At 43.2% G+C, this 27,054-nt stretch overlaps 1 protein-coding gene across 4 annotated transcripts in view; it reads left to right on the forward strand.

Annotated features, from left to right (window-relative positions):
- Positions 1-442: 442 nt before the first annotated feature.
- Positions 443-27,054, forward strand: part of GRIA1 (glutamate ionotropic receptor AMPA type subunit 1) — a 274,292-nt gene continuing 247,680 nt past the window's right edge. For all 4 annotated transcript variants that reach the window (XR_013996097.1, XM_081093140.1, XM_081093141.1 and 1 more), the window contains exons 1-2: positions 443-1,000; positions 3,955-4,092. Coding sequence is in view for 3 of the 4 variants with exons in the window: in XM_081093140.1 (XP_080949266.1) it covers positions 919-1,000; positions 3,955-4,092 (220 nt within the window). In the remaining variant the exon portion in view is untranslated. The remainder of the gene's footprint in view (positions 1,001-3,954; positions 4,093-27,054) is intronic.

Genomic DNA, 27,054 nt, shown 5'->3' on the forward strand with positions numbered 1-27,054 from the left:
CCAATCATCCCAGACCCTCAGGTTTGTCTTACTGTCACTCCTCCCATTAGGGAGGGAAAGCGTTTTTTTCTCCTCTAAAGCTCCTAGGGGGGATTTCTAGGGTCTTCCCCTCAGGAATTAGTTGTAGGAATAATTGGGCCAGTGAAGTGCAGGAGATATATCCAGCACAGCCCGAGCGCTCCCAGAAAAAGTGACCTAGATCAAGCAGCCTGTGGATGGAGGACTATTGCGGGGACCCCCTGCCACCTACTGACTTACAGCTGAACCCACATTCCCAGGAGCATCTGCCAGGCTGGGGGTTGGGGGAGGGGGCAGAAAGCTGAGGAAGGCAAGGGGGCGGGTGAAGGGGCCAGTGGCTTTGTCCCTTTCAGGACCCAGCTCCTTGTATCACACTCCCTCACCCACCCTCCCACCCATCCGCCTGGCACCCTGGAAGGAGGATGAGGTGAGGAAGGGAGGCAGGGAGTGACAGGGAGAGAGGGCAGCTGTGGAACTCTGAGCTGGCTGGTGGGTATGAGCACACAGCTTGCTGCCTGTGTGAGTGTGAGGGGGAGAGCGAGGGAGCGAGAGCAAGGGAGGGAGAGAGAGGCAGGCTGTGCGAGGAGAGGAGAGGAGAGGAGAGGAGGAGAGGAGAGGGGAGGAGAGGGGAGCAAGCGCTCCAGCTAGCATGAGGACGGTTTCTCTTTTCCGTGCTCAGTTAATCTGGCTGTCAGTTGGTGTTAACGCTGCAGTTTAAGTGCTCGGATTCCAAGGGAAACACACACCTCGCGGAAGGAAGGAAGGAAGGAAGGAAGCGAGGAAGGAAGGAACTGCAGGAGGAAAAGAACAGGCAGAACAGAGAGAGGAATACAGGGAAGGGGGGAAACACCAAATCTATGATTGGACCTGGGCTTCTTTTTCGCCAATGCAAAAAGGAATATGCAGCACATTTTTGCCTTCTTCTGCACCGGTTTCCTAGGCGCGGTAGTAGGTGCCAATTTCCCCAACAATATCCAGATCGGTGAGTGAGAGGGGCAGCCTGGGGAGGGACTTTCTGGGGTCTGGCCAGGTTTTTTCTGAGGTGGGGGGTGTCTATGTCTCCCCACCCCCACTAAGGACTGTGCTTGGCTAGTGAACGCTGTGCTGCTGTGATAGGAGAAGGACTTGGGCCACAGCATGGGGAGGGGGCTCCTCTTGATCAGATGAGGAGCAGAGGGGAAGCGCGCGCGCACACACACACACACTCTCACACACACACACACACACACACACACACAGTCCCCACACACTCTTACACTCCAGGCATGAGCATATGAAATGGAGGAATAAAAATAATCAGGCTTTAGCAAGGAAAGAAATGGTGGGTGTTTAAAGAGTTAAGTCCATTGCTTGGTAGATGGTGCCTGATTTCATTTACTTATATAAATACCTGTGGTGTCTGATGTGTGTGATTATGTATTAAGTAGCCACATAGACACTTAATTGAGAGTGGCAGTGATTTCTTAGCTGGAGGAGGTCTCTTTAAAGAGACCCTCTAAAATAAGGAGCGAAGGGTTTATTGCAGCCATTGAAATAATGCCAAAAGCACCCACTCCAAGTCAGGGGGGCTCCCCTCCTGCTCTGGACTCTTCCAGCTGCCTGCTCTCTGCTATCTGCCATGCCGGGCTGGTGGTCCCCTCTCCTGGGATCCTGGAACTTCCTAGCCTGCCTTTTCTCTGCTCCTTCAATGGCTCCCTCCTCTTCGATTTTCTGTGCACAGACATTTACACACAAATACACACATTTACACACGCTCCTCTCCCCTCCTCCGAGCTTCCCACAGCCCTGGGCTCCATCCTCTCAACTTGGAGATGGTTGCCACAGGCTGCTTGTCTTTTTGTTCCCTGTTTCCCCTTCCTGGTTGTTGTGCTTCTAAGGAGACCCCCACCCTCCTTGTATTTATGGGGCAGCCAACCTAACTGCTTCTCCTGATAATAATGGGTGAAAGCAAAACAAACAGGAACTGTTACACCAATTACAACGCGTGTCCACAAGGGCCCAGGATTCAGTGTGACCGGCATCTCAGGGCTGATTGTGAGGAGGAATCAAGCAAGCTGCTCTGCTTGGAGGCATCTTGGCTGGTTTGGATTCTGTTTTCTCTCCCCTGACAGGGACCTAGCTCCATTAGGGAAAGTTCCCATCACCGATACTTGTGTTTTGTGTGTGTGTTTGTGGGGGGCTGTGGTGCGGCTGGTATTTTGTTGGACACGCAGCATGTGCTGCAGTATCAGTCACTTTTGGCCTCCCAGCAGGCTGGCTCCGAGGGCGGTTGGAATTGCCACAGAGTAACTTGCTTTGTTTCCTGACACCTGTTAAGCTCCACTCTGAACTGTGTCTGTGTACCTGTGTTTGTGCCTTACACACAAAACAAAACTTCCTGCCTCCCAGGAGGCACTTCCCTGCAGCCCAGCCTGTAGCTGCCTGCCTCCCCACCCCCACCCCCTCTCTTTCATTCACTGCAGGGGTGGAGGAAGGGAACTGGGAAGTGTTTTGGGGTGTGGTCATCTTGGGGGTGAGGGGAGAGCAACAGAATCCAGAAGGAATTTGTTGTTTTTTCTCTTTAAAATGGAGCCTATGAACAGGTGTAAATCACTTGCTTTTAGGTGTAGCATTGCTTATGTTGGTGCTTATGTATTGCCCAAACCTTGCTAATTGGAAATATTTGTCTTCAGATATGTGAACTTCTTTCTCAGAGAGTATTTGTGTATTTTGCCATGGGATTAACGCAGGGGGTTGTACATGGTATGTTTGCCCATGTGTCTCTGAAGAGTTTTAATCATATTTAGCTCCCACCTGCTGTTCAAATGATACAACCATCGTTCCGTTTTCAAATAAAGGGCTGAAACATTAAATTGTAGAGCAAATGCTGAAAATATCACTGCTAGCAGGTAGTACTTGATTTTCCTTGTACGATCTTTATGAAAAGCCTTACCATCTATTTATTGGTTCGGAAACCAAACACGTCCCCCCTGTATAAGAAGTTAGAAGTGCCTGGCATCGGGACTATGATTCCTCTGGGCTCTGCAATAAACTTCTGTGTAAACATTCATTGTAGTGCAGCCTCTGGAAATAGCTCATGCTCACTCACAGGAATGTATTTTAATTCGTTTACATGCCCACAGTAAATACAAAGGCAAGCCATGTACTCTTGTTCCGTGGAACTGGAGCTCCAACAGGCACCTTTGTTGTTCTTTTTAACTAGAATAGAACATTCATATTCTCTGGATATTCTAAGCCCCCAGCTGTTGGAAGGCCAAGGTTCTATCATGCCAATGCACACCAGGGCAATTCCTTATGTAACAAGTCATCCCTAGGTAACTGGGATGCGAGTGTGAAAGAACCAAAACACTGTTTGCATAAAATCAAGAGTTTTCAGAGGAGGTGAATAATAAACCTTCAAGGTGATAGGCCAGTTAAATCACATGAAGGTCTTGGCAGGTCCAAGGCCAAAAGTGTCAAACCAAATGGGTAGAGTGCGGGAGAAGCCCCTGGGGCCCCAGAGTTAGGACTCACTGTGCCACATTTATTAGTACTCCCCCTGTAAGGCTCTGTGGTGAGAAATGGGTTCGATAGAGGACAAAGTTAGACACAACAAGGGCTTATGTGCATATAAGAGCAAAGGCCACCTAGGTGGTTGGCACAGGGAGGAGGAAGAGAAATGTCAGAGTTCTCCTGTTTTCTCTGACCTGAGCTGAGTTGAGGGGTGAATAATCCAATGTTTGGGGAGAGTGACTGGTGTGTTAGAGGCCCTTGTCCCATGAAAGGCATCTACAGAAGTGTAAGCCTCAGTGTCCAATTACCTCTATTGAACTCTCAGTCCCACCACTAAAGGCTACAACTAGTGAGTTTGGCAGGGGGAGAATAAAGGGGTCCTTCTGGGGAGGAATCAAATCTGTTTCTAGCTCAGAAACCATGTTGCATTTTCTTTCCTCATAGGGGGATTATTTCCGAACCAGCAGTCGCAGGAACATGCCGCTTTTAGATTTGCTTTGTCGCAACTCACAGAGCCCCCGAAGCTCCTCCCCCAGATTGATATTGTGAACATCAGTGACAGCTTTGAGATGACCTATAGATGTAAGTAATTGCTTCTATTTCTGAGATTTTTTTTTCTGCGATCGACCAATGAGAAGAGGGGCTGTGGGTAGGTGATGGTGTTGCAAACATGACTTGAGTTGTCATTTGTCTTCATGAGAGAAAGCCCTCCAAGAAAAATGTCTAGGGCCTTTTGAGTGATTCCATCAGTTGGCATTTTAGATCCTGCAATGCCTCATAGAATGGGTTCACTTTTTCACTGTCAGCTAACTTTAAATGCCAGCACGATGGGTACTTGGGTTGACTGCATCTCCTCTACCTCACAGAAGGGTTTCTGGTTTAGCTGAAAGAGTTTTCGTACTTAGGAAACTTCTGAGAGACATTGAATTAAAGAATCTGACTTGGAGAATGTGGTTTAAAATGCTTAAGCCTTGCCCTAGCTGGTTTTGCTCAATGGATAGAGCGTCGGCCTGCGGACTGAGGGGTCCCAGGTTCAATTCTGGCCAAGGGCACATGCCTGGGTTGTGGGCTCGATCCCCAGTGGGGGGCCAGAAGGCAGCCAGTCAATGATTCTCTCTCATCATTGATGTTTCTTTCTCCCCCTCTCCTTTCCTCTCTAACATCAACAAAATATATTTAAAAAAATAAAAAATAAATGCTTAAGCCTTTTCCTGTCTGCAAATTAAAAGGAGAAAATGTCCCTGCAGCTTGATTTTAAAAAAAAGGCTATATGAGAAGTTGTATATCTGGTTTTCCATTTTGGGAAATGACCAATAATTGCTTAAAGATCAGTGCCTTGATTATTTCTAAAATGCTTTGAAGTGATTGATTGCTTAAGACACATTTTGCAGGGCAGACTTTGAGCATAACGCAGAACAGAGGTGACCTCAAGAAGGAGAAGGGGGAAATAAAGTTCTGACATCTGAATTGAAAGTCTTATAAAATATGGGCAACAAACACTATCCTGCGTTTTTCTGACAACTAGGACTGAAAAGGAAATTGTATGGTCACATGATTGCCATTTTATGACAGATGAAAGCATAAAAATTAATCAGTAGAGACATATTCCCTCCAGGGATTAAGCTCATGTAGGATATTAAGCTCATGGGATGGAAGTGTGAGCTGAATGGGCAAGAACTACTTAAGATTCAAAACTGGTTTAAATTGGCACCATAGGTTTTGTGTGCCACCGTGGGCTCAGTGACTTCTGCTGAGCTGTGGATGTTAGAAGTCAAACAGACCAGATTTCCTTCATCTCTTTCCCTCATTTCCTCATGGCGGGCTCTCAATGATTTGAACTGAACATGCTTGCAGGCTCAAGGTGAGAATACAGAATTCTTTCTATCCCTAAGACCACTTATAGGATAATGTAGATACAAATTCCAAGAATTATAATTTTACCAGGTTCCATTTATTGAGAACATTTTTTTCAGGAACTAAAAGTATTTTATAGATAATGATAGTAACATTCATTCCCATGTACTGAGCATCTACTATGGCCTATGCAATGCATTAATTGCTTTTCATGTGTTAGCTCATTTAATCCTCACAAGAGCCCTGCAGAGCACTGTTATCTTTTAGAGATGAAGAAACTAAGGTTTCCACAGGTTATATAATGTACCCAAGATCACCCAGGAAGTAAATGGTGGTCTAGTGACCCTAAAGTCCATGTTCCTGGGTGATAGATACACCAGCCAACCCCATGGTAACCTGATCAATTAGACTGAGAATACCCAAGAAGCAAAAGGGAGTTTTCTGCGTGTTGTAAGGCAACGGCCTGATAAAAATACCTAAGAAGAAAACTGTATAGTGCTTCAAATTGCAGCTTTGATTTTGCAGAAGAGTGACCCATTGAATAAATGAAATAGCAATTCTTCATGTTAGTGATGCTGAGATTGAAAAATCTTGTCTACTGTGTTATTTGATACCCTTCAAAAAGAGCTGAAGTTTAATTGTTGAGTTGTAGTTCTGTGAAACCATCTCCCTGGAAAGCTAGAGTCTTGAGTCGGTATTTGGTTGTCCGATAACCTCTCATTTCTTTTGATATGGCTTACAGTAGGGTGTTTGGATAGATTTGGGTGTGTGGATAAATGCATCTAAAAACAACCTGTGATTATGTATAATCTTTTGCATTCGTATGAATATACTAATTTATTTCCTGAGGAAAAACTCCAAAGCTTTTGTCATACTCCATAGCTTTTGTCATACTTCCTCTCAAAAGGTTCCATTACTCAAGAAGGATTACTTGTTTAGGGAATCAAGAAGAATAAACGGCTGGCACACATACTACTGAGAACTGTCTACCACACAGCTTGTTGGAAAGAGATGTTAACTGCTGTCCTAGTGTCAAGACGTTGACTGACAGGACAAGATAAGAGAAGACAAAAATAGGAGAAAATGTTCTGAGGCAAAAGGTGGTGCTTCTGTACTGTTATCTTCACAACCTAAGCCTTGATCTCTAATAGGGTTGGTGGCCATTTATTGGGGAGATTGAAATATGAAATATAATCCATTGTGGTTAGTGAACCTAGAATGAATGGATCTGGGTTCTTGACCTTGATTCCTGCTATGTACCAGTGCACAGGTTCCTGTGAATTTGGTTATTCTTTCAATGCTTCTTCAATCTGTAATGAACATTAGAAAACCAGAGATGATAAAAGACCCTTGTTCTCAAGTAGCTTACAATCCAGCGAGGGACATTACTGAGGGGGTTGTCTGAGAAGCAATAACGCTATCTTATGCTTAGATCTTTAATTCTTCCCTTTACCTCTAAGATCAGAGAGGGTACTGGGCAGTTTGGGTAGTAACAGTGGCACTGTCATTCCCAACCTGCCTGGAAGATTCTCTGTTAACTTCCACATGAGGCTGGGGACCGTCTGGGCTATGTTCATGCGGTCCATTGGTCTGTGAAAACTGTACATCTGTCCCAATTGGAATTGAATAAAATAATGTCAAAGGGAGGAGAGAGGTTTTAAGGAAGATGCATCAAATTAATCATTTATGGGGAAAAAAGTACATCTTATTCAGATTTAATATCAGGTGCTTTTTGAAATCTGGACTGGTAGTTACTTTAAATTAACTGCCCCAGTTTTACCACCAGAAAATAATCAAATCTTTGTATTTTTATAATTTTTGCTGTCATTTGATATTTTCTTGTACATTTTGCTATTCATTATCCTTCCACCAGAGGGTGGAGAAGGGAAGGGAGAAATATAAGAAGAGCTACACCTACTAAATGTGTTAGCAACAGGGAGTAAAAAGGAAGAATGGTAGTTATAGGGTAGGGGATGCAGAAGAGATGGAAGAGGAAGATTGCTAACACCACTGGCCAAAATGAGAGTTTTGTGTCTTCTTTGCATTCAAGCTTTCTTGCTTTCCTAGTATGCCATCATTAAGGAATAAAGTCATCGAATCAGCAACCCAACTACCTTGGGATCTCCTCTGAGTACTCTTCCAAGCCTACAAGGGCAGTGTTGGGAAGATTGTCCATAGAGATGGTAGTTATTGATCATTCAGTTTATCTGGGTGCCGTTATGGTTAAGTATAAATAAAGGGACAGATGAACTACTAACTGGGCTTTCTATTAGCAGTCTAAGGAGCACTGCTGCAACTTAATTCTGACCTTTTCATTCATGTATCCATCCATTCATTCAGCAAATACATGCTATATGCCTACTTTGTGCCAGGCACTGTGCAAGGTGATAGGAATATAATGGTCAATGAAGAAGACACAACCTCTTTCCTTGTGGGGTTACATTTCAGCTCATAGGTCCTCAAACTTTAGTGCCCATGATATTCATCCAGGGAGCTTATTTAAAACAAGATTCAGAGGCAGACTCTGGACTTTCTGAATCAGAATATTCAAGAACTGGCCCTAGGGGGATTCTGCAGTAGTTAGTATGAGCATCCAACTTTGAGAAAGAAACTCTTTAATCTAAAAAGCCTTCTATTCCCTGAGCAAGCATTTCTGAGCTTTTAACGAAGCCCAGGTATGGTGTTAAGCACTAGCAATGCAGACAAAAGGAAGACATGTTCCCTGCCCTGAGGACCTTATTCCCTGTAAGGATGACTGTCCTCTAAAGAGAAAATTAAAATGTAATGTTGTATGTGCTATAGCAGTGATTTGTGGGGAGTGTTAGAGTTGTCTTGAGGAGTAGGGTTGGTTTCTCAGAGAGTGGTAGTGGAACTGAGTTTTAGTGATAAACAGAAGCTCTCCAGGAGGACCAGGTGAGGGGGCTGGAAGGGATGAGGTAAGTGTGTTCCTGGAAGAGGGAATGGCATGTGCAAAGGTAAAGAAGACACATTACCTGTTGCCCCTGCTCTAACCTCCCTCGGCACTTCATTCTAGGCCAGTGGTCGGCAAACCGCGGCTCGCGAGCCACATGCGGCTCTTTGGCCCCTTGAGTGTGGCTCTTCCACAAAATACCACGTGTGGGAGCGCAGGTATAGTGAGATTGAAACTTCATGGCCCATGAGCAGAAGTCAGTTTTTGGAAAGGAGATAGACGAAATAAGTATACAAGACGAGGGTGGATGGGAGAGTTGGAAGGGGTCGACCTCAGCGAACGTACCTCAATCAGATTGAGGACGTTTTTAGCAAAGGCCAGCTTAGGAGTACCCTAATTAAGTTAATAACAATGTACCTACCTATATAGCTTAAGTTTAAAAAATTTGGCTCTCAATAGAAATTTCAATCGTTGTACTGTTGATATTTGGCTCTGTTGACTAATGAGTTTGCCGACCACTGTTCTAGGCCGCTCACTTGCCACTTATTGAGGACTGCAGAAGGGGTTGCCAAATAGCCGTCCACAAGCCAGTTTTAGTACAGTGTTTAAAAAATATGGGATTTCACATAAAAATCTGGGTATCTTAGCTCTCTTTGAAATTTCAAAAAATCTGACAACACAATATAACACGTCTCTTCTGTAGCCCCAACTTGCTAGGATGGGGCAGAAAGTATCCAATCTAGATGGCTTCCTTCCAAACCAGTGCCCACTGCTCTCTTTTCTTTACCTGCCTGGCTCCCGAAAGCATTGCTTTCTTAAGCCCCAGTTGATTTGTTCTACAAGGTTGCCTGTGTTGTGTGTTTATAGGTCAACTCTACCATCAGAATATGAACTGCTCTCCAAAAAGACCATGTAAATCTTTCATTTGGTGTTACTGAGAACAGATGTCACAGGGCTAGTCCCCTAACACAAAGGAACAGCTGTCTCCAGGAGTCGGGGAACAACACAGCATAAAGGTGCTGAGAGCCTAAGTGGCAATCAGCTGAGGGGTAGTGTGCCTGATTGTGGTGGGTTCCTTCTGTTGTGAACCTACTCAGGAAACCCAAGGGCACTCTAACAAGACTTTAGGCATATAGACCAATGTCCTTTAGCTTTTGCCTGAGCATCCTTCATCATTTTCAGATTTGTAAACTAACTGCCCACAGACTTGTTTTTTTTTTAAAAAAAAAAATGGCATAAAAATATAGATTTCTGGCTTCTCTGAAAAAAACACACACACACACAAAAAAAAAAAACAACATAGGACATCAGACAACCCTGGACCCACATTCCTGCTCAGCTTCTATTGTGTAGAGCTGAGAAGTACTGTCCTCTTTAAGTGTAAGGCATAAACTCTGAAGTTTACCAAAATCCTTGCCACTCCCTATTGTACATATGGCCAGTGTATAAAAATGATTTTACTTGCCCAGGCCAATAAGCAGGACAATGTGCTTATACCTGATGTCTAGCCTTCAGCATCTGTCATTTTATTATTTCATTCTAATAGTACTTAATATTCACTCTGTAACAAATAGCTGAAGACACAAAAGATGTGCAAAACTCCTACTATTCAAAACCTAGTTTGTATATCGTAATGAAAAGCATGGAGGGCTGGTGGTGGGATAAATGAAGACTATTTTGAAGACCTACTATGTGCCAGATGCTTCACATGTATTTTCTTATTTAAGTTTTATAACAAAAATTGAAAGGATATTATCCCCATTTCATAGACGATGCTACTGAGACTGAAAAAGATAGTGTCTTCTCCATATGATGCAATGAATCCGAACCTAAACTAGCATTTGAAACCAGCCTTAGGTCTAAACCCAATGAGATTTCACCCTTTCAAGATATATGACTATGTGGACACACAAAAAAAGTGAAATGGCATGAGCCCCACACAAGAAGTGCCACAGTCAAGTTTATGATTCAGGATTAAGAACTAAGACCTATGAGGCAGAAGCTAGAAGCTAGATAGTTGTGGATAAGGACGACTGCTTGGGGGAGATTGGGCTAGAGGAGGCATTGAAGGGTGGAGCAGATTTTGGTAGTAACATGAGTGGAAGGTATTTCGAGTGGGTAAAATTACAGTATTTCTTCTTCCCTCCCCTCAGCCACTCCAGCACATGTTTGTTTCAGGAAGGTGGGGCGTTCAGTTTGTCACCTACAGCTACACCACATTCTCAGATGTCTGCATGTCTCTGCTTGATGTCACAATCTGATTGTGGCTCCTCCATTTTTACCTGTGCCCTCACCTTGAGACATATGGTTTTCAACATGTGTCTGTGGGTGACTCTTAGCTCTTATTATAATATTTCTGACCCTAAGCCTTTTATTTTGTGCAGAAAAGTGGGTGTGAGCATTGCTTTCTCTAACTAGTTGGAAGACTTCTGCTGAGATGGGAGAGATTAATGTCCTCCTCTGAGATGCTCAAGATAAAGCACCAGACAATGGAAAACCATTAAGGTTCATGCATTTGTTCATTTGTTCAAAGCTCTTCTATCATTGACCTTTCTGAAGCATATATACCTCTAGAGGCCCGATGCACAAAATTCATACAAGGGGCTTGGCCCTCGCAGCCCTGGCTGCCTCAGCCCTCACAGCACTGGCTGCCTTAGCCCTCACAGCCCCAGCTTTGTCCAGAAGGTCATCTGGATGGTCAAGGTCGTCCAGACAGTCGTTCTGCTGTTTGGTCTAATTAGCATTTTAGCTCTTTATTATATAGGATTACTGCCCCTTCCAAGTCCCTGCAGACAGCATTCATTGATTACAGAATTCTTTCCCACTGAATCTCAACATGGCCTTAAATTTCTTTTCACCACAGCATTCCAGGCAGCTACTACAAATCACAAATTGGTCAGAGTTAAAGTTGATGCAACAGATAAAATCCATTTGTTTTTATAAGGCATTACAGTAGGAATTAAGGAAAATAAAATATATTAGGTATTGATTCTCCCCTTAAGGGACTCAGGTTCCTATAGAGGAAATGGGCACACACACACACAAAAGATATAATAGTGTGTCGTCCCCCCCCCACCACACACACACACACACGAAGGCAGGAAAACTTCCTGATGGAGGAATCAGACTAGGTTTCATAAAACAAGGACATATGAATTGAATTTAGAAAGACAGATAGGATGTAGACTGGAAAATACACACATGCACACACACCCCACACACACCAAATTTGATGCAGTGAAAGTATTCTAGATCGAGGATTGAAGACATGGGTTCAAATGCTGGACTATATTCTTAAAATCATTCATATGTGACATTGGAGAAACACCTCTTCCCCACCACCCAGTGCTAATTTGTAAAATGAAACTCACATAATCTCTAAGAATCCCTCCAGGCTGTATTTCTATGGTGAGGATGCATGGAAAACTCCAAGGATAAACAATTCAGAGAAGATGCTCTTGTATCAGCTGTTGGTTGGAGGGAGGATCACTCAACAGATTGAGAATCTAAGGAAAGCTCTGAACCCCCCCACCCCAACCCCACCAAGTGTCACATTTTACAAACACAGGGGTATTAACCCTACCAGGAGCCTCAGGTGCATTCATGCAATATTCACCAAGTACTGTATTTATGGAGTGCTTATTATTGTGAGCAAAAACAGAAAACAGCCTTGTGCTCCTGGAGCTCACTGGCTAGTGAGGGATGCTATCCTATCTAATAAAAGAGTAATATGTAAATTAACCATCACTTCGCAATAAAGATGGCGGCGTCCACAGCCAATAAGAAGGGAATATTCAAATTGACGTGACAAAGATGGCAGTGCCAGATGGAGCCACAGACCTGGCCAGAGAGCAGATAGGAAGCCTGGTTATCTAGGGGCAATGGGGCTAGGGGCAATCAGGCCAGGAGGGAGGGCAGTTGGGGGTGAGCAGGCTGGCGGTGGGGAAGTTGGGGGCAAGCAGGCCGGCGGGGGGGGGGGGGCAGTTGGGGGTGAGCAGGCTAGCGGGGGGGGGGGGGCGTCAGTTGGGAGCAATCAGGCTGGCAGGGAGGGCAGTTGGGGGTGAGCAGGCCAGCAGGGGGGTGTCAGTTGGGGCCAAGCAGGCCAGGGGGGGGCAATAGGGGGTGAGCAGGGGGGGCCAGTTGGAGGCAACCAGGCCAGCAGTGTGGGGCAGTTGGGGGCAAGCAGGCTGGTGGGGGGGCAGTTGGGACTGAGCTGTTGGGGGGGGGATTAGGGGGTGAGCAGGCCAGCAGGGAGGGAAGTAGGCAGCAAGCAGGCCAGCAGGGGGCGCAGTTGGGGCGATAAGGCCAGTAGGGGGGTGCAGTTGGGGGCAAACAGGCTGACGGAGGGGCAGTTGGGGGCAAGCAGGCTGTCAGGCAGAGTGGTTAGGGGTGATCAGGCAGGCAGGCAGGCAGGTGAGCAGTTAGAATACAGCAGTCCCAGATTGCGAGAGAGGGATGTCCGACTGCCGGTTTAGACATCAGACATCCCCCAAGGGGTCCCAGATTGGACAGGGTGCAGGCCGGGCTGAGGGACACCTCGCCTCCCTCCCCCCCCCCCCCCCCGCGCATGAATTTCATGCACCGAGCCACTAGTTAGTCATATAATTGTGCAAATCAATGTATCGTTATAGGTTGTGACAAAGATGTGAAAAACAGGGTTATAATTCAATGAAAACATATTACAAAGGAACTAGCTCTGGCAGAGGAATGAGTAGGTGTTTGAGCTGAGAACTAAAGGCTTTTGGTGATGTGATGCTGGGAACAGGAGGGGTATTCTAGAAACTTCCTGGTCAGAGGCCAGGTGGTGGGGAAAATGCATGGGTTGGAGCTGGAGAGGGTGGCAAGGGCCAGGCCTGGTGGGCCCTCTTATGCATTTTGATCTTTAAACAAGAGCTATGACAAACCCACTGAAGAATTTTAAGCAGAGAAGTGCCATGTTCAGATTTCTGTTTTCTCACCAGGAATTAGATGATTCCAAGCACTTTGACACTTCCACGTTCCCTGGAGACATTTTGCTAATGGAGCAATGGCCTTTGCTCCTTTACTCCTGTTGTGAGTTTGGGATGAAGTCTGGAAGATGCACGGAGGAATAGATGCTATGGTGAGGGTGCAGGGGAAGAGCTGATGATTAGATGGAGATGTGAGCTGTTGTATGTGGCTCTGCAGTGTGCCCAGGGCAGGAGGGGTGTGTGTGTGCTTAATGAGACTGGAGCTCAGGGAGACTGGAGCTAATGGAGATTGGAGCACATGGAGATTGGAGGCTGATCTAACATGGGGGCTGGAAATCTGGTGAGTGTGTATTTGGAAGCAGAGGGAATCACCTAGAGCCCCACTTATGTAATCAATAGGGAAAGCCACACTACACTGAATCTTGGTCTCTAACCAAACAAGAAAATTCAATGGTTCTAAAATTACCACTGCTGTTTCCTCCACTTTCACCTATAAATTTCTCCTCCCATGGTCCCCTGTGGAAATTCTAACCTCCTGGGCAGCCCTTGCTCTTATGCTGCCTCTTCACAATGCCTTCCTCACTTTCCCATGTTCACACCCTCCTCAGCCACCTCAGCCCTTTGTGTCTTCTCCATAACAGCTGTTGCACTTGGTCCTGGGTTTACCTTTCTTGGACCCTTGTTTTATCTGCCCAACTGGACTAAGCAATGTGAGGATAATGGCCTTGGTTTCTTCAGATTCTCATCACAGTCTCCACCACAGTGTGCAGAGGTGCTAGTTGAATGAATAAATAAGTGAATGAGTGAATCAATGCATATCTACCAGTATATGTTATGTAACATCAGTGCCAGTATTGGGAATAAGCCTGAAGCATTGTTGTTTGGGGGCGGGGGGTGGGGAGGGTGGTTTGATTCCACCAGTTCTGAGAGTTTCAGCAGGCAGCATCGTACCTATGGAAGGTTATTACAATTGTGTTTCTGGAACATGATGGGGTGAAAATTAATTGTAAATCAAATCAAAAGCTCATTTCAACTCATCTGGACTATTGTCAGTAGGAGTCCTAAATAAGGTATAAGGCTCCATTTCCTAAGTAAAGGATTTCTGGTTCAAGGCCTTGCTGTGCCATTGCTGATGTGCTCAGCTTGTGCCAGTCATTTCTCCATTATGGAAACTGTTTCCAATGAAAGTATGTGCTTATTATGAGAGGGAGGAAATCAAAGTTAATTTCAAATCAACTCTCCACTCAACACAATGCCACAAGGTAGGTACTGTTAGTCTGCTATTTTCACAGATGAGGAAACTGAGCTCTCAGGAGGAGAGGGGGTGGTGGTATGTGTTTCTGGTTCCATTATTAGACATCTGTGGGCTGGGAGGACTTTCTTCATTCCGTTGACTGCTGTGTCTGCCTGCTCCCCTGTGGATCCTGTAGTTTCCCTCCCGTGGAGGCAGCCCTCCTCCTCCTCTGGAGTCCCTGCTTAGTGCTTTTGTCACACAGCCTTCTACATTGTCAAGTGGCCTGTGCTTCTCGGTGCCAGCTGCAGTCAAGGTGTACAGGGCACTGAGGTCACTGGAACCCCCCTCCCCCGGGCCCCACCCCAGCTTTAGTGTGTCACAGTTTGCTGTCCAGAGAGCGTAGGGAAGCCCAAGGTCATGGGAGGTCCAGATCTCAAAGGATATAGGCACAATTGAGGTTAATGAGGCAGTGGGAGACTAATGAAATTGACACCCTATGGTGAAGCCTGTCTTTGCGTGTTCATCGTGCAGAATTGCTGAGATGGAAATTAACTTTCTGAGGATAGTTTTTATTTTATGTACAAAAGTGATATGTGTATTGTAGAAATCCATGGGGATACAGACACCGAACAAAATAAAATTTGTGTAATTACAGTGCTAAAGATAAACTCCCATCTTCTTTCTGAACATTTCAATTTAGAAATTAAAAATAGAGTTATATTACTCTCTTAAAAAAGATGATTTTTCTACTTAGTATAACACATTACTTTGAACATCATACATTCATTTTAATGGCTTCCTAAAAGCCTATTGTACATATGTACCCTAATTTATTTAATTTGTCTCCTTTTATTGAATATCTAGTTTATTTCCAAGATTTAAAAAAAAAAATTCTATGATGATCATTCCAATAAAACTTAATCATTGGTATCTATTATTCTATTTTAAGAGCATTATAGCCCAAAAGGACAATTTCCAATGAAATTAAATAGAATAATTAGTGTATACAGAAATTAAAATAATTTGTTCAATGCCAGCTTTGACATTGACTTGTTGTATGACCTTGAGAAATCTTTGTGCCCAGCTGAGTTTCCAGACACATGATATGGGTGATAATACCAAATTCTTAGGGGTATTAGAACAGGCAAATGCCATTAGTTACATGAAAGAGCTTTGAAAAATTAGAAGTGGTAGGCAAATGCAGGGCAATATAATTAACTAGGCTTCTTATCTATTAACATAAATGCACCACAAGTACAATGTGACTAAGTAATCTTTAGTGTTTTCCTATGAGGGTAGTCATTATCTATGAATGAATCTATTTTGTGGATGAGGAAAATTGAAATCTTAAGGAGGATAATTTGTTCTGGGTCCAAATATGCAGCAACACTACATCTGAAAGTATTCCTTTGCACTTGTGATTCAGTCCACAGTATCAAACTAAATATGTGGGCCAGACAGTATCTTTGACTTAAAAAATTATTGCTTATAGGGATGAAGGGCCAACCCCATTTGGGTGGTGAACAGTCAGGACTCTTTTTAAAAAATATATATATATTTTATTGATTTCAGAGAGGAAGGGAAAGGGAGAGAGAGATAGAAACATCAATGATGAGAGAGAATCATTGATCAGCTGCCTCCTGCATGCCCCCTACCGGGGATCGAGCCACAACCCGGGCATGTGCCCTTGACCAGAATCAAACCCAGAACCGTTCAGTCCACAGGACTACGCTCTATCCACTAAGTCAAACCAGCTAGGGCAGTGGTTGGCAAACTCATTAGTCAACAGAGCCAAATATCAACAGTACAACAATTGAAATTTCTTTTGAGAGCCAAATTTTTTAAATTTAAACTATATAGGTAGGTACATTGTTATTAACTTAATTAGGGTACTCCTAAGGCTTAGGAAGAGCCACACTCAAGGGGCCAAAGAGCCGTATGTGGCTCGCGAGCCGCAGTTTGCTGACCACTGAGCTAGGGCAACAGTCAGGATTCTTGGGGACAAGTCCTAGAGACCCAACTCACTGGATAGTTTTTACTTCAGGTCCAGCTAGATTCAGGAGCTTGAATGACATCAGGACTGAGATATACCCTCTAGGTTTTCAGGCTCAGCTTTTCTCTAAATTGGCTTTACTCTCAGGCATATATATGTCATATGTCAGATCTTACATTTCAGATTCCAGCACAGCCAGCCTCCACTTGTCCATCTCAATGTCCAGGGGAGAGTGAACTTCTCTTTTCCCATCAGTTCCACAAAAGTCTTAGGCCTGATGTCACAGAATAAAAATCAGGACACGTGTCCATTTCTCAATATGACATAATAACCAGTATAATGTCATCTTTTGGTTGTTCCAGACTTAGTCACATGACCATTCTTATAGCCTGGAGTGGTGAGAAGGACCAAATGGATTGTCGGTTTTCATTAGCCCACCATAACTACATGGACAGGGGTGAAAAGTAGTTCTCTCAAAGGAAATCAAGATGTTACTACTGAAAAATATATAGATTAAATGCTCAATAGGTAAAAAAATACATATACCCTCTCATGCACATCTCTTCAGAAGGGAAAATTCAGAGACGCTGGAGCTAGATCAAGGGTCAACATTCTAAAGCAGAGAAGAGCCACCAATAAGTGAAGAGCATACACGGGATTCTGATGGTAAGGGAAGATTAAAGGTCAGTGCAGGCAAACGTTTTGAAATCTAGGTCGACTGATGAGTTAGTCAAAGCTGAAAGGGATTTTTTACCATCTTGGCTCAGCCAGGAGCAAATCTGCACTCCTGGAACAGTTTTAGGAAGTGTGGTCCACCCACATGGTGTGGTTGGGAGGGTGGTCCCTTCAGGCCACTCTTTTTGGGGCCATTCGCACTAAAATACCTGGTTATCCTCAGGAATCTATCCTTGGTCACTCTCTCTCATGACCAAGATGTTTCCTGCTCTACTCAGACACTCAATCTATTGTGCATAAACTCTTAAACAGTCCAAGTGGGAATCCTGGCTATAAATCTACAAATCCCACACCACCAGATGGTAGGTTCTTCTAATTGGTTCCATCCCTTCTAGTTTTTTGCAGGAATGAAGCCTTCCCTATGCCTTAATCAGGAGGGGAGGGGTGCAGAGAGAGCCAGTATCAAATAAAGGAGGCTTTATCCTCTGTAAAAAGAGTCAGAGACATTAAGAGAGTTCCTATCCAAAGAAAACAGGGTGGGATAGTTCTTTCACAGTAAGTCATCGATTCACAATTTTGGACTGAAATTCCAAAACTAATACCAATGGGACCCACAACTGTAATGACTAGAAAGTGATTTAGCTAGAAAGGTCAACTGATCTAGGGAGGGCATTCATTTAGTCAATCATTTATATTTATGGAGTATTGTGGTGGTTTATTATTTGGAAATTTTCTATCTCTTCCCCAAACTACATGGAAAGATTATATCCCCCATCTCCTTTAATGATATGTTTGTTCATGTGACTTGCTTTGGCAATTGGAAAATTATTAGGCACGTTTCAAGTAGAGACCATGAGAAGAACATGCCCCAATGAGCCTTCTGGTCCCAGAAGAAAGAATTACCACAGTCAATCCACAGACTGAAGTCTGAAGGAGAGATGTCCCAACTGACCTGCAGACCTGTGAACATGGTAGTGAATGCTCATTCTTATATCCCACTGAATTTGGGGATCGTTTGATATGCTACAATACCTGACCATTTCAATCAACTATTGTATGTTCCACACTTTGCTAAGCACTGAGGAAACACTACAGCATGATAGATATGGCCCTGGTCTCCGTGAAGCATATATGCTGAAGGAAAATAAGCAATAAATATGTTTACAAGTAAAAAATAGAAATTATTATTAGGGTCATAAAAGTATGATGTGGTGATGAATCCTGTGGTAGAAGAGAAGGCTGGCTTTAGATTAAATGGTCAAGGAAGGCCTCTCTTAGCAGGTGACTTTTGAGCTCAAATATGAAAGTTGGAAAGGAGACACATAGGAGTAAAATCCCCTATGGAATGTAAAAAAACAGCCATTCAGGCAAGTTATACTGAGAATCTTCTCTAAGCAGGGGAATGAGGAACCCTAAAATATTCCTTGAAAATCATGTTACTCAGTTGTCTCAGGGCAGATGCTGGCTTTTCCCCTCTGTTTTGTATGTACAAGTCAAGGGCTGACAAAGATGCACTTGCTGCCAAGGCAAGACAGCCACAGGATGTGGAAGCCACTGAGCATAGCAGAGGCAGAGGGTAAGGTTTCCTAGGGTACTCCTAACAGAGAGGTGATGAAATTGTCTAGCCTTCCTGTCTTGGATCCAGAGGAGTCAAGAGTTGTTGCTGTTGCTTCTAAGGATGGCAGAGATGTGTGCGTGTGTGTGTGTGTGCGTGTGTGTGTGTGTGTATGTGTGTGTTTACATGTATGTATTTACATATATTCAATTTTTTTTCACAGAGGAGGGAAATGAACTAGATGGTTTCTAGATACCCTTCCAAGTCTACAATTTGAGATTTAAATTATGTGCAAAGGAAATGTTAAATTGAAGCACTTCATCTCTCTGTGTCAAATTCCCTATGTTAATCAAGGTGATAAATTAGGGCAGAGTCTCTCTTGAGCAAACAGGATAAGCTCTAGCCATCCCTAACCTATCTGGTGAAGTTTATGATGATCACAGCTACAAAGGAGGGCACACAACATCTAATGCAAGCTCTCCATGTCATCTGTGCTCCAGGCACTGAAAAGCAGGAGTGTATGGAAACTCAGAAGCATCCATGTGGAGTCTAGTCTAGGTAATTTATTCGCTTTGGCAAAATTACTTAAACTGCTCTTACTACCTTTTCTTCCTTACTCCAAGATCATTCTTAATATCTTAAAACATGGTTATTTGGGGCTATTCTAATGGAATACTTCCTTTAGGGTTACAATAGATTTCTCATCTGCAAATCCAACTGTATTACGTTTTTGTTTCTCACAGCTGAAGGACTATGAGAATCTTCATATCTCTCCCGAAAAGCCCTTAGTTTTGTGGTGCTATGTTTTCCCACCATCACCATTGCGGCTCTCTGTGACAACTCTGCTCCTTTTTCTCCCCAATGTCTACCTTTTCCCCAAGACACTGACCTCTATATTTTGGGTTCAACACATCAAAAATAGAACTTCACATCTTTCCTGCCAAATATGTTGTTCCTCCCTCACTCTATTTCTGCTGAACTGCTCAGGCTCAGTAAATCAAGTGTCTGGTTTGACTACTCAGATTCTGTCAACCTCTCCGCCCAATACATGTAATGTGTTGATTTCACCACCACAATGATTCTTGAATCTGTCCCATTTTGTTTTTTTTTTGTTTTTTTCCACTGGCTTATGGTTTTAGCCTTCTAACTTGTCTCTTCGAGCTATAACCCACTTGCCACACAGTAGGTAGATTAATTTCTTGAACATGAAACTTCTCTGTCTTTAAAAATTACGAGTGGTACTCCCCTTTTTAAGTGCAAACTCAGCCCAGAATATGTCTTTCAGTAATGCGGTCTCATCTGAGACTTATCTAACACTGTACACGCTTTGCTCCAGCTGAGTAGGCTACCCTGTGTTGCCTCAAATATGCCTCTCAACCTCTCACCACTTTGCTTTTGTTCATGCTTCTGCTTCCACCTGGCATTGTCCTCACCACCAACTGCTAATATTTTATTCATGTACTCATTCAGCTAGCATTTACTCACCACCCACTCTTATTAGGCCTGGGGATGTATTAACAAGGTCCCTGCACTCTCAGGGTCTATATTTTGGTGAATAGATAAATAAATGTAATGGTTTTAAATAGTGTTAAATGTTACAAATATAGCCAAATAAAGTCATGGAACAGAGAGTAGGCTAGAGAATTGCTTTAAATGCGTGATCAGGGTAGGCTTCTCAGGAGAGGTACTATTTCAACTGACCCTTGTTATGAGCAATAGAACATTCTGCAATGATGGGAGACATTCTATATCTGTGCTGTCTAATATGGTAGCCACTAGTGACATGTGCCTATTGAGGATTTGAAATGTGGCTACAATGACTCAGGAACTAATTCTTCAATGTTATTCAATTTTAACTAATTTTAATGTAAGTAGTCACATGTGGCTAATGGCTACCATATTAGATAGCATAGATCTAGATTCTAGAATTTTTCAGACAAAAAAGAACAGTAATTGAAAGGCTTTAAAATGAGAGTGAGTTTATGTATTCAAACAACACAAAGAACGCAAGTGGGGCTAATGCATATTAAACAAAGAGTTAGGCAAGCTATTTTTAAGGCCTTAAAAAGGAATGGAAATTGATTTCAAATACAATAAAAATTACTAATATGGTTTTAAGTTTGGGAGTGAGTAATCTGATTTACATTTTTTAAAGATCACTAGATTTCCTCTGTAAAATATGAAAATAGTGTGTATCAGTCCGTTATTGCTGCATAACAAGTAACATCAAAATCTCAGTGGCTTATATAAAAACTTTGTTTTTCTTTTCATAATCTGCCAATTGACTATAGTTCACCTGTTCTAGGCTGGATTAGACTGGACTCTGGGAGAGTTTGCTGTCTGCCCCATACATCCTTGTATTAGGAGTGAGGGTAAAAGGACAGTAGCTATAAAAAACCTGTGATTCTCACAGAGGATCACAGAAACATAAGAGGGTCAAGAATATATTAAAGCCTCTTTTTGGTCATGCCTTTTAAATATTCTACTGACTCAATTACTCATGGGGCAGAGAAGTATACTCTACCTTCCAAGAGGGATTACAAAGTCACATGGCAAAGGGTATAAATGTATGCTTTTATATCAGTAACCCAGTGCATCACAAAGGGGTCCCTGGGAAACCAACTAAGAGACTCCTCCACTAGGCCACATGATAGATGATGGTGGGTTGGATCAAGGTGGTAGCAGAGGGGACACAAGAGGTATGTTTATAACAAGACTTAGTAATACAGTGTAGAGTATTGCCATAAAGAAACCAGACCTACTTCCAACATGCCTCCCAGATATTTCCACTGCACTATAAAGCTATTTTGTATTCCTTCAATTATAAGTAATTTTTCCTTCCTTTATTTTACTTGCTCTCTTTTTTGTACTGCTATTACTGCATGTTGGAAAAGGATATATCTACTATCAAAAACATGAAATCTTTGAGGGTGGGCGATAAGATCACTTGTATTTGCAACCCAAATGCTCAGGGCAGATGTTCAATAAATATTTCCAAGGTAGCATCATGGCTTACAGCAAAGACTTTGGATACACTTTCCTAATTTTGAATCCTGTGTGATCTTTACAAGTGATTTAACCTCTCAAAGCCTTGATTTCTTATTTTGTAAGTGGCTGTAATAATACATTCCTTTCAGAGTTGTTGCGAGGGTTGAAGGAGATGAACTTACAAAATGCTTAGCATAGCCTAGCATAGGGCCTAGCACAGTAAATGCCTGACTAATGGGAGCGATTATTGTTTGTTCAATTTAATTGTTTGTGATGACAAGCTTCTTTGGAAATACCCTCCAGAGTGTTCATCAGAAAATCCAATGTTCTTATTGAAATGAGGGGCATGAAGGGAAAAAAAAAGTGCTCTGGATGGGATTTTGTAATTTAGTTAGAAAATATCTAGATCTGAAGCTGTTTTGATCTGAAAATGACAGCAACAACAAATCCCCCCAAATACAGCCACTTTGCTGCTTGCTTCCTTTACCATCTGCCAAGATGATTCCTTTTAGTTCTCCAGGTCTTACTCGGAGAAAGCTGCCTTAAAATAATGAAATAAAGTATCATTTAAATCTGGTCCTGTACTTATTTGAGAAGATAAAATGCTTTAAATATACAGCTAGTGGCTGCGGGAGTGAAATATGGGGCAATGTTGACTAAAACGTTTGAGGAATGAATAGCTCTGGGAAAGTGAATGTGAGGATAAAACAGAGGATTAATAAGAGCCTGACTTCTTTTAGATATGTGCAATTGAGGCCGTTTCTGAAATGTACCCTCCTGCTTTTCCGCCTTAGTAAGATGACTGTGTTGATCCTACTTTAATGTTGTCTTGATCACAAGTATCCCACAGGCCCAGGGAGCATTGTAAACATGGGCTGTTTAGGATTGTAGATGAGAATGGGTGAAAGAGCCAAAAAAGAGGGCATGAAAGAGGTGAGAGTTAACACGGTGATTTTAAAGATTGGGATGAAGGTTCCAGGGAGATATATTTGAAGAAGTGGATTGGTTTCAGACTGGGAAAGGCTTTAAAGGCCAGGAAAGGTATTTCAGGGACAGAATAATGACATTTCATAGCTGCTATTCAAAAGGTCCTCTTTATACACAAATAAAGATTATTTTATTTAGCTGTTACTAGAATAATCCTCTACCAGAATAAAGTTACCTGATGTTAAATGACATGAAAAATCCACATTTCTACATGAAGGCACCAAAGAGTTAGTTTTTAAAGGGCTTTAGGAATCCACCTAGTTTACCTTTCACATTAGAACTCTGATGTTCTGAGACTGCTCATTCGTTTCCCTTGAGGGGATATGAGAGGATGATGGAAAGTTGTGGGGTTATAGTTTAGTGATACTGGATTAAGCAGAGTAGGGAGTTATATTTTTCATGATTTTGAAAGTCCTTTAATATGCTAATATGTTTGTTCTCAGAGTAGGGTAAAGTATTATTTTCCTAATTTAATAGTTCCTCTTTTTACAATTACCTATTAATACCTCTGGGACTCAATGCCTGGTGTGTTCCTCTGTTTAACATTCAGTGAAACTAAGGCCCAGAGAGCATAAAGGGCTTTGTCTACAGTGAGCCAGTGGCCAGGTCGTGATTCTAACACAGGTCTTCTGACCACTAACCAAGACTTCCATCCACTCTTCCTGGCTCCCTAACAACTTTTGGAACCAGTCCCTCAAACCATTTTACTGAGAACAAGGAATGGCCAGTGATTTCAGAAAGAAATGACAGATTCCGGGGAAGCAATTGCCAAACTGGCCCAGGCCAGTCCTGCCACCATGCTCCCTCTTCTCTTCCCTGCAAAGGCAGTTCTGGGCAACCCACACCTAGATGTCCAGGAATAACACCACCAAGCCTCTGTACTGTTTTTAAGTGAGGTGAGTTGAAATATATTATTTTTAATGTGACGTGTAAAGTTAATATCAAAAATAAAAGAGGCAAGTTGCACAGAGAGGCTGAGGAGATGCTGACATACAGTAGGAAAGGAGACAAGATTGGGTGTGGGGAGTTAGCAATGGCTTTGAGGCAGCACAATTAATTCTACTCCAGGCCTTTATCTGACAGAACTAAATCTATTCTTGCAGATATTATACAGAAACCCAGTGACTAGACCCACTCTACCTTGGGTAATGGACTTTGAACTTAGTAGGCAGTTTACAGGAAGAGTGGTGCCTTACAGGTTATAGGATCGTGTGCAGATGGGCCAGGCTCTGGAAAGCACTCCCGCTGAGGAACAGTGGGCGGCTCTGAGACAGAACGTCTTAGACTGAGTATGGACCAATCTCCATCCCTAAGCAGTTAAACAGTCATTTTTTAAAAAGGATTTTATATATTTATTTTCTGTGGCTTAGGAGGCCAAACAAATACCAATGAATGGGATATGTGGCTTGACAGATTTTGGCTCAACATGGCAGAGCCCATTCTAAGAGTGTGGACTGGCTAAGAGTGTAGAGAGTGTTTCCTTTATCTGGCTCTGGGCATCTCCCAGTCATCATGACTATTGGAGACCTGGTCCTTATACAGAAGTACCTTACCACTTCCACCCTGATGACCCAGTGCCTGCGACACCACTGTCAGAAAGTCTCCGCCGGTTTCAAACTTGCTTTCTTCAGCATCCCTCAACAATAAGGCACATATTTCTGAGCATATTTCTAATTGCATATACTGGTACTATGGACTGAATTGAATCTCCCTTCAATTTTAAGGTATTTGGAGATGGGTATTTGGAAGAAAATTAGGTTTAGGTGAGGTATAAGGATGGGGCCTTCATGGTAGGATTAGTGCACTTATAAGAAGAGATAGCACAGAGTCCCCCCGCCCCCCGCCCCCTCTACACACACACACACACACACACACACACACACACACACACAGGAAAGGTCATTGAGCACACAGTGAAATGGCAGCCATCTGAGGGTTCTCACCAGAACCCAATGACACTCTAACAACTTGATCTGAGACTTCTAGCCTCCAGAAATGTGAGAAAAGTGATTTCTGTTGTTTACCCTATCCAGTCTATGGTGTTTTTTAATGGAAGCCCAAGTTAACTAATACAACTGGTAATAGAAGTTTTTGCTCAATGATAAGTGAAAATACTTACTAGTAGGTGGTAGATAGGAAGCAAATAGAAGCTTATGCAAAAATAGCGGGGGGGGGGGGCATTTGGGAACTAGAGGGAGTCCTGTAGACTAGACCTAAGATTTGATAGTTCTGCTGAGTTTGGCCCTGTGCCCAAACCCTTCTCACTTCTTCATTTTACTAGACCAAGAAAATAGGTACATCTGTTATCCACAAATACTCTGAATTCCCCGCCAACGCAGATCTCTGGGAAAACCTAACACAAGCAGAACAGTGGAGGGGATACACAGGATAGTTGTTGTTTCTAGGGAGATGGCTGATTGTTTTTCTGACACCCTCTATCTTGGTCTCTTAATTTGTCCCAGGTCAGTGAGATGCAGTCTGATCCAAAGGAAAGATAGAAGGAGGATGATTATGAGACTTAAGCCTTAGTTCTGTCACTGATTAGCCATGTGATTTTGGGTAATCCATAGATCCTCTCGTCACTTCACATCCCCTTCATGATCCTGGTTACTCTCACAGCCTCAGTTTCCCCATGAATCCCTATTTAACAGAAACCATAAACAGTAGTGCCTGTGAACCCAGAAACGGTGCCAAACATCCACAAATTCAACATCTGCCACTTCTCACCTGTGAAATCTTGGAAAAATCATGTAATAACTCGAGTTTCAGTTCTATAACTGTCAAATGGGATCAATAACAATCCTTATCCACATGCATGGCACAAGAAATTGCTGTGGAATGTTGCACGCAGGGCCTAAAGTGCCCAATAAATACTAGCTCTACCTTGCGTCATGCTGTTGAACAAGTTGCAACCACCCCAAACGCCTGCTGTAACTCAGCTCAAGGCCTTGGCTCTGCTGGCCTAAGGAATTCCCAGTCAACCTTTAAAATCCAAATTTTAACCCACTGAACTCTGAGAAGGCTTTCCTGCTCTGCAGGCAGCGAGGCACACACTCTCAAGGCAGCAGCACTGTGCCTCTGTCAGCCATTATTGCTCATAACCCATCATGTGGTGATGAATTTCTTACAAGACGTTCAAGATCCTAAAGGGTCACAAAGCATCCAGCAATGTATAAAGACCCGGATGTGACTCCTCTGTACACTGCTGACTTGATGTGGGACCTTCTCTTCTCTGGCATTTGGACTGGTCTCTGGGGTCCCTTTCCATCTGGGATCCATGCCAGATCTCATCTTCCTTCAGGGCCAAGTTAACATGTCTTTTTCAACCAGTTTTTAACCTAGTTAACATGGCCTCCATTAGGCATTAAGGATGTGAAGGATGGCCGCTGGATGGGTGAACCATTGAACAGTTGAAGAGATGAATAGTAATCCATCACATGTACCTGAGGCATAAACATGTAACCATGTCCTTTCATTTTCCATCAGTTTAATAACTATTTGTGAACATTTGAATGTGAGACCCATGTTTGGAGTCGTAAGGTTAAAAGAAATGTTTGCCATTTATGTGAACCAATCACATGAACCTCACTTGATTCTCACAGCACCCCTTAGGGGAAAAAGAGCAGACGATGATCTGATTTTACCAATGAGCAAACAGAGGGTCAGAAATGTTCAAGATCCTAAAGGCTTACATGGCATCCAGCAGTGTATAAAGACCCAGATTTGAGTCCTCTGTACACTGCTAACTTGCTATGTGACCTTGACTCAGGCACTTCCCTTCTCTGGGGTTTGGACTGGTCTCTGGGATCCCTTTCCCTCTGGAATTATGTGAGCTGGAGAGCCTGTCAGCCGGGAAAACAACAAGGCTGGCTGCTTCCAGATCTCCCTCCATGAGCGGGGACTGAGTGTGCACTTTGAACATATCAAAGCACTTGGGCGGCATGGGGGAGTATTATGATTTGGTTGATGGATCCTCCCTGAACTGGTGCTTCAGCGTTCCCATGCCAACTGAGGGAAAGGAAAGAAAAAAAACACCTCAAAAACAAAATCCAAGCATGATCCGTGCCTGATAAAAAAAATATTCTGCTGATGGCAACATTGATTACCATATAATAGGGAAAAAATTAATAGAAACCTCGGCTTGGCTGTAATGGCTGGTCTAGGACTGATGAAAACGGAAAGGAGATTGGGTGTGAGAGATGCAGGGACTGGGAGGGAAGCAGACTCTGGGGTCAGCTTCCCTTATTTGCAATATCCATCAAAGGATGCATTGTCCTCAGCAACCCCAGGAAACCAAATAGGCTTCTGCTTTTTTCATGGTTCTGCCACTCCCACCAGCGCCAGGAGGCCCAAATCAACAAGACAGCTCTCTCTTAATATTCAGCTGAATTTGTTTTC

Source organism: Myotis nattereri (genome assembly GCF_964212035.1).
Source record: "Myotis nattereri genome assembly, chromosome: 5".
Taxonomy (NCBI): Eukaryota; Metazoa; Chordata; class Mammalia; order Chiroptera; family Vespertilionidae; genus Myotis; species Myotis nattereri.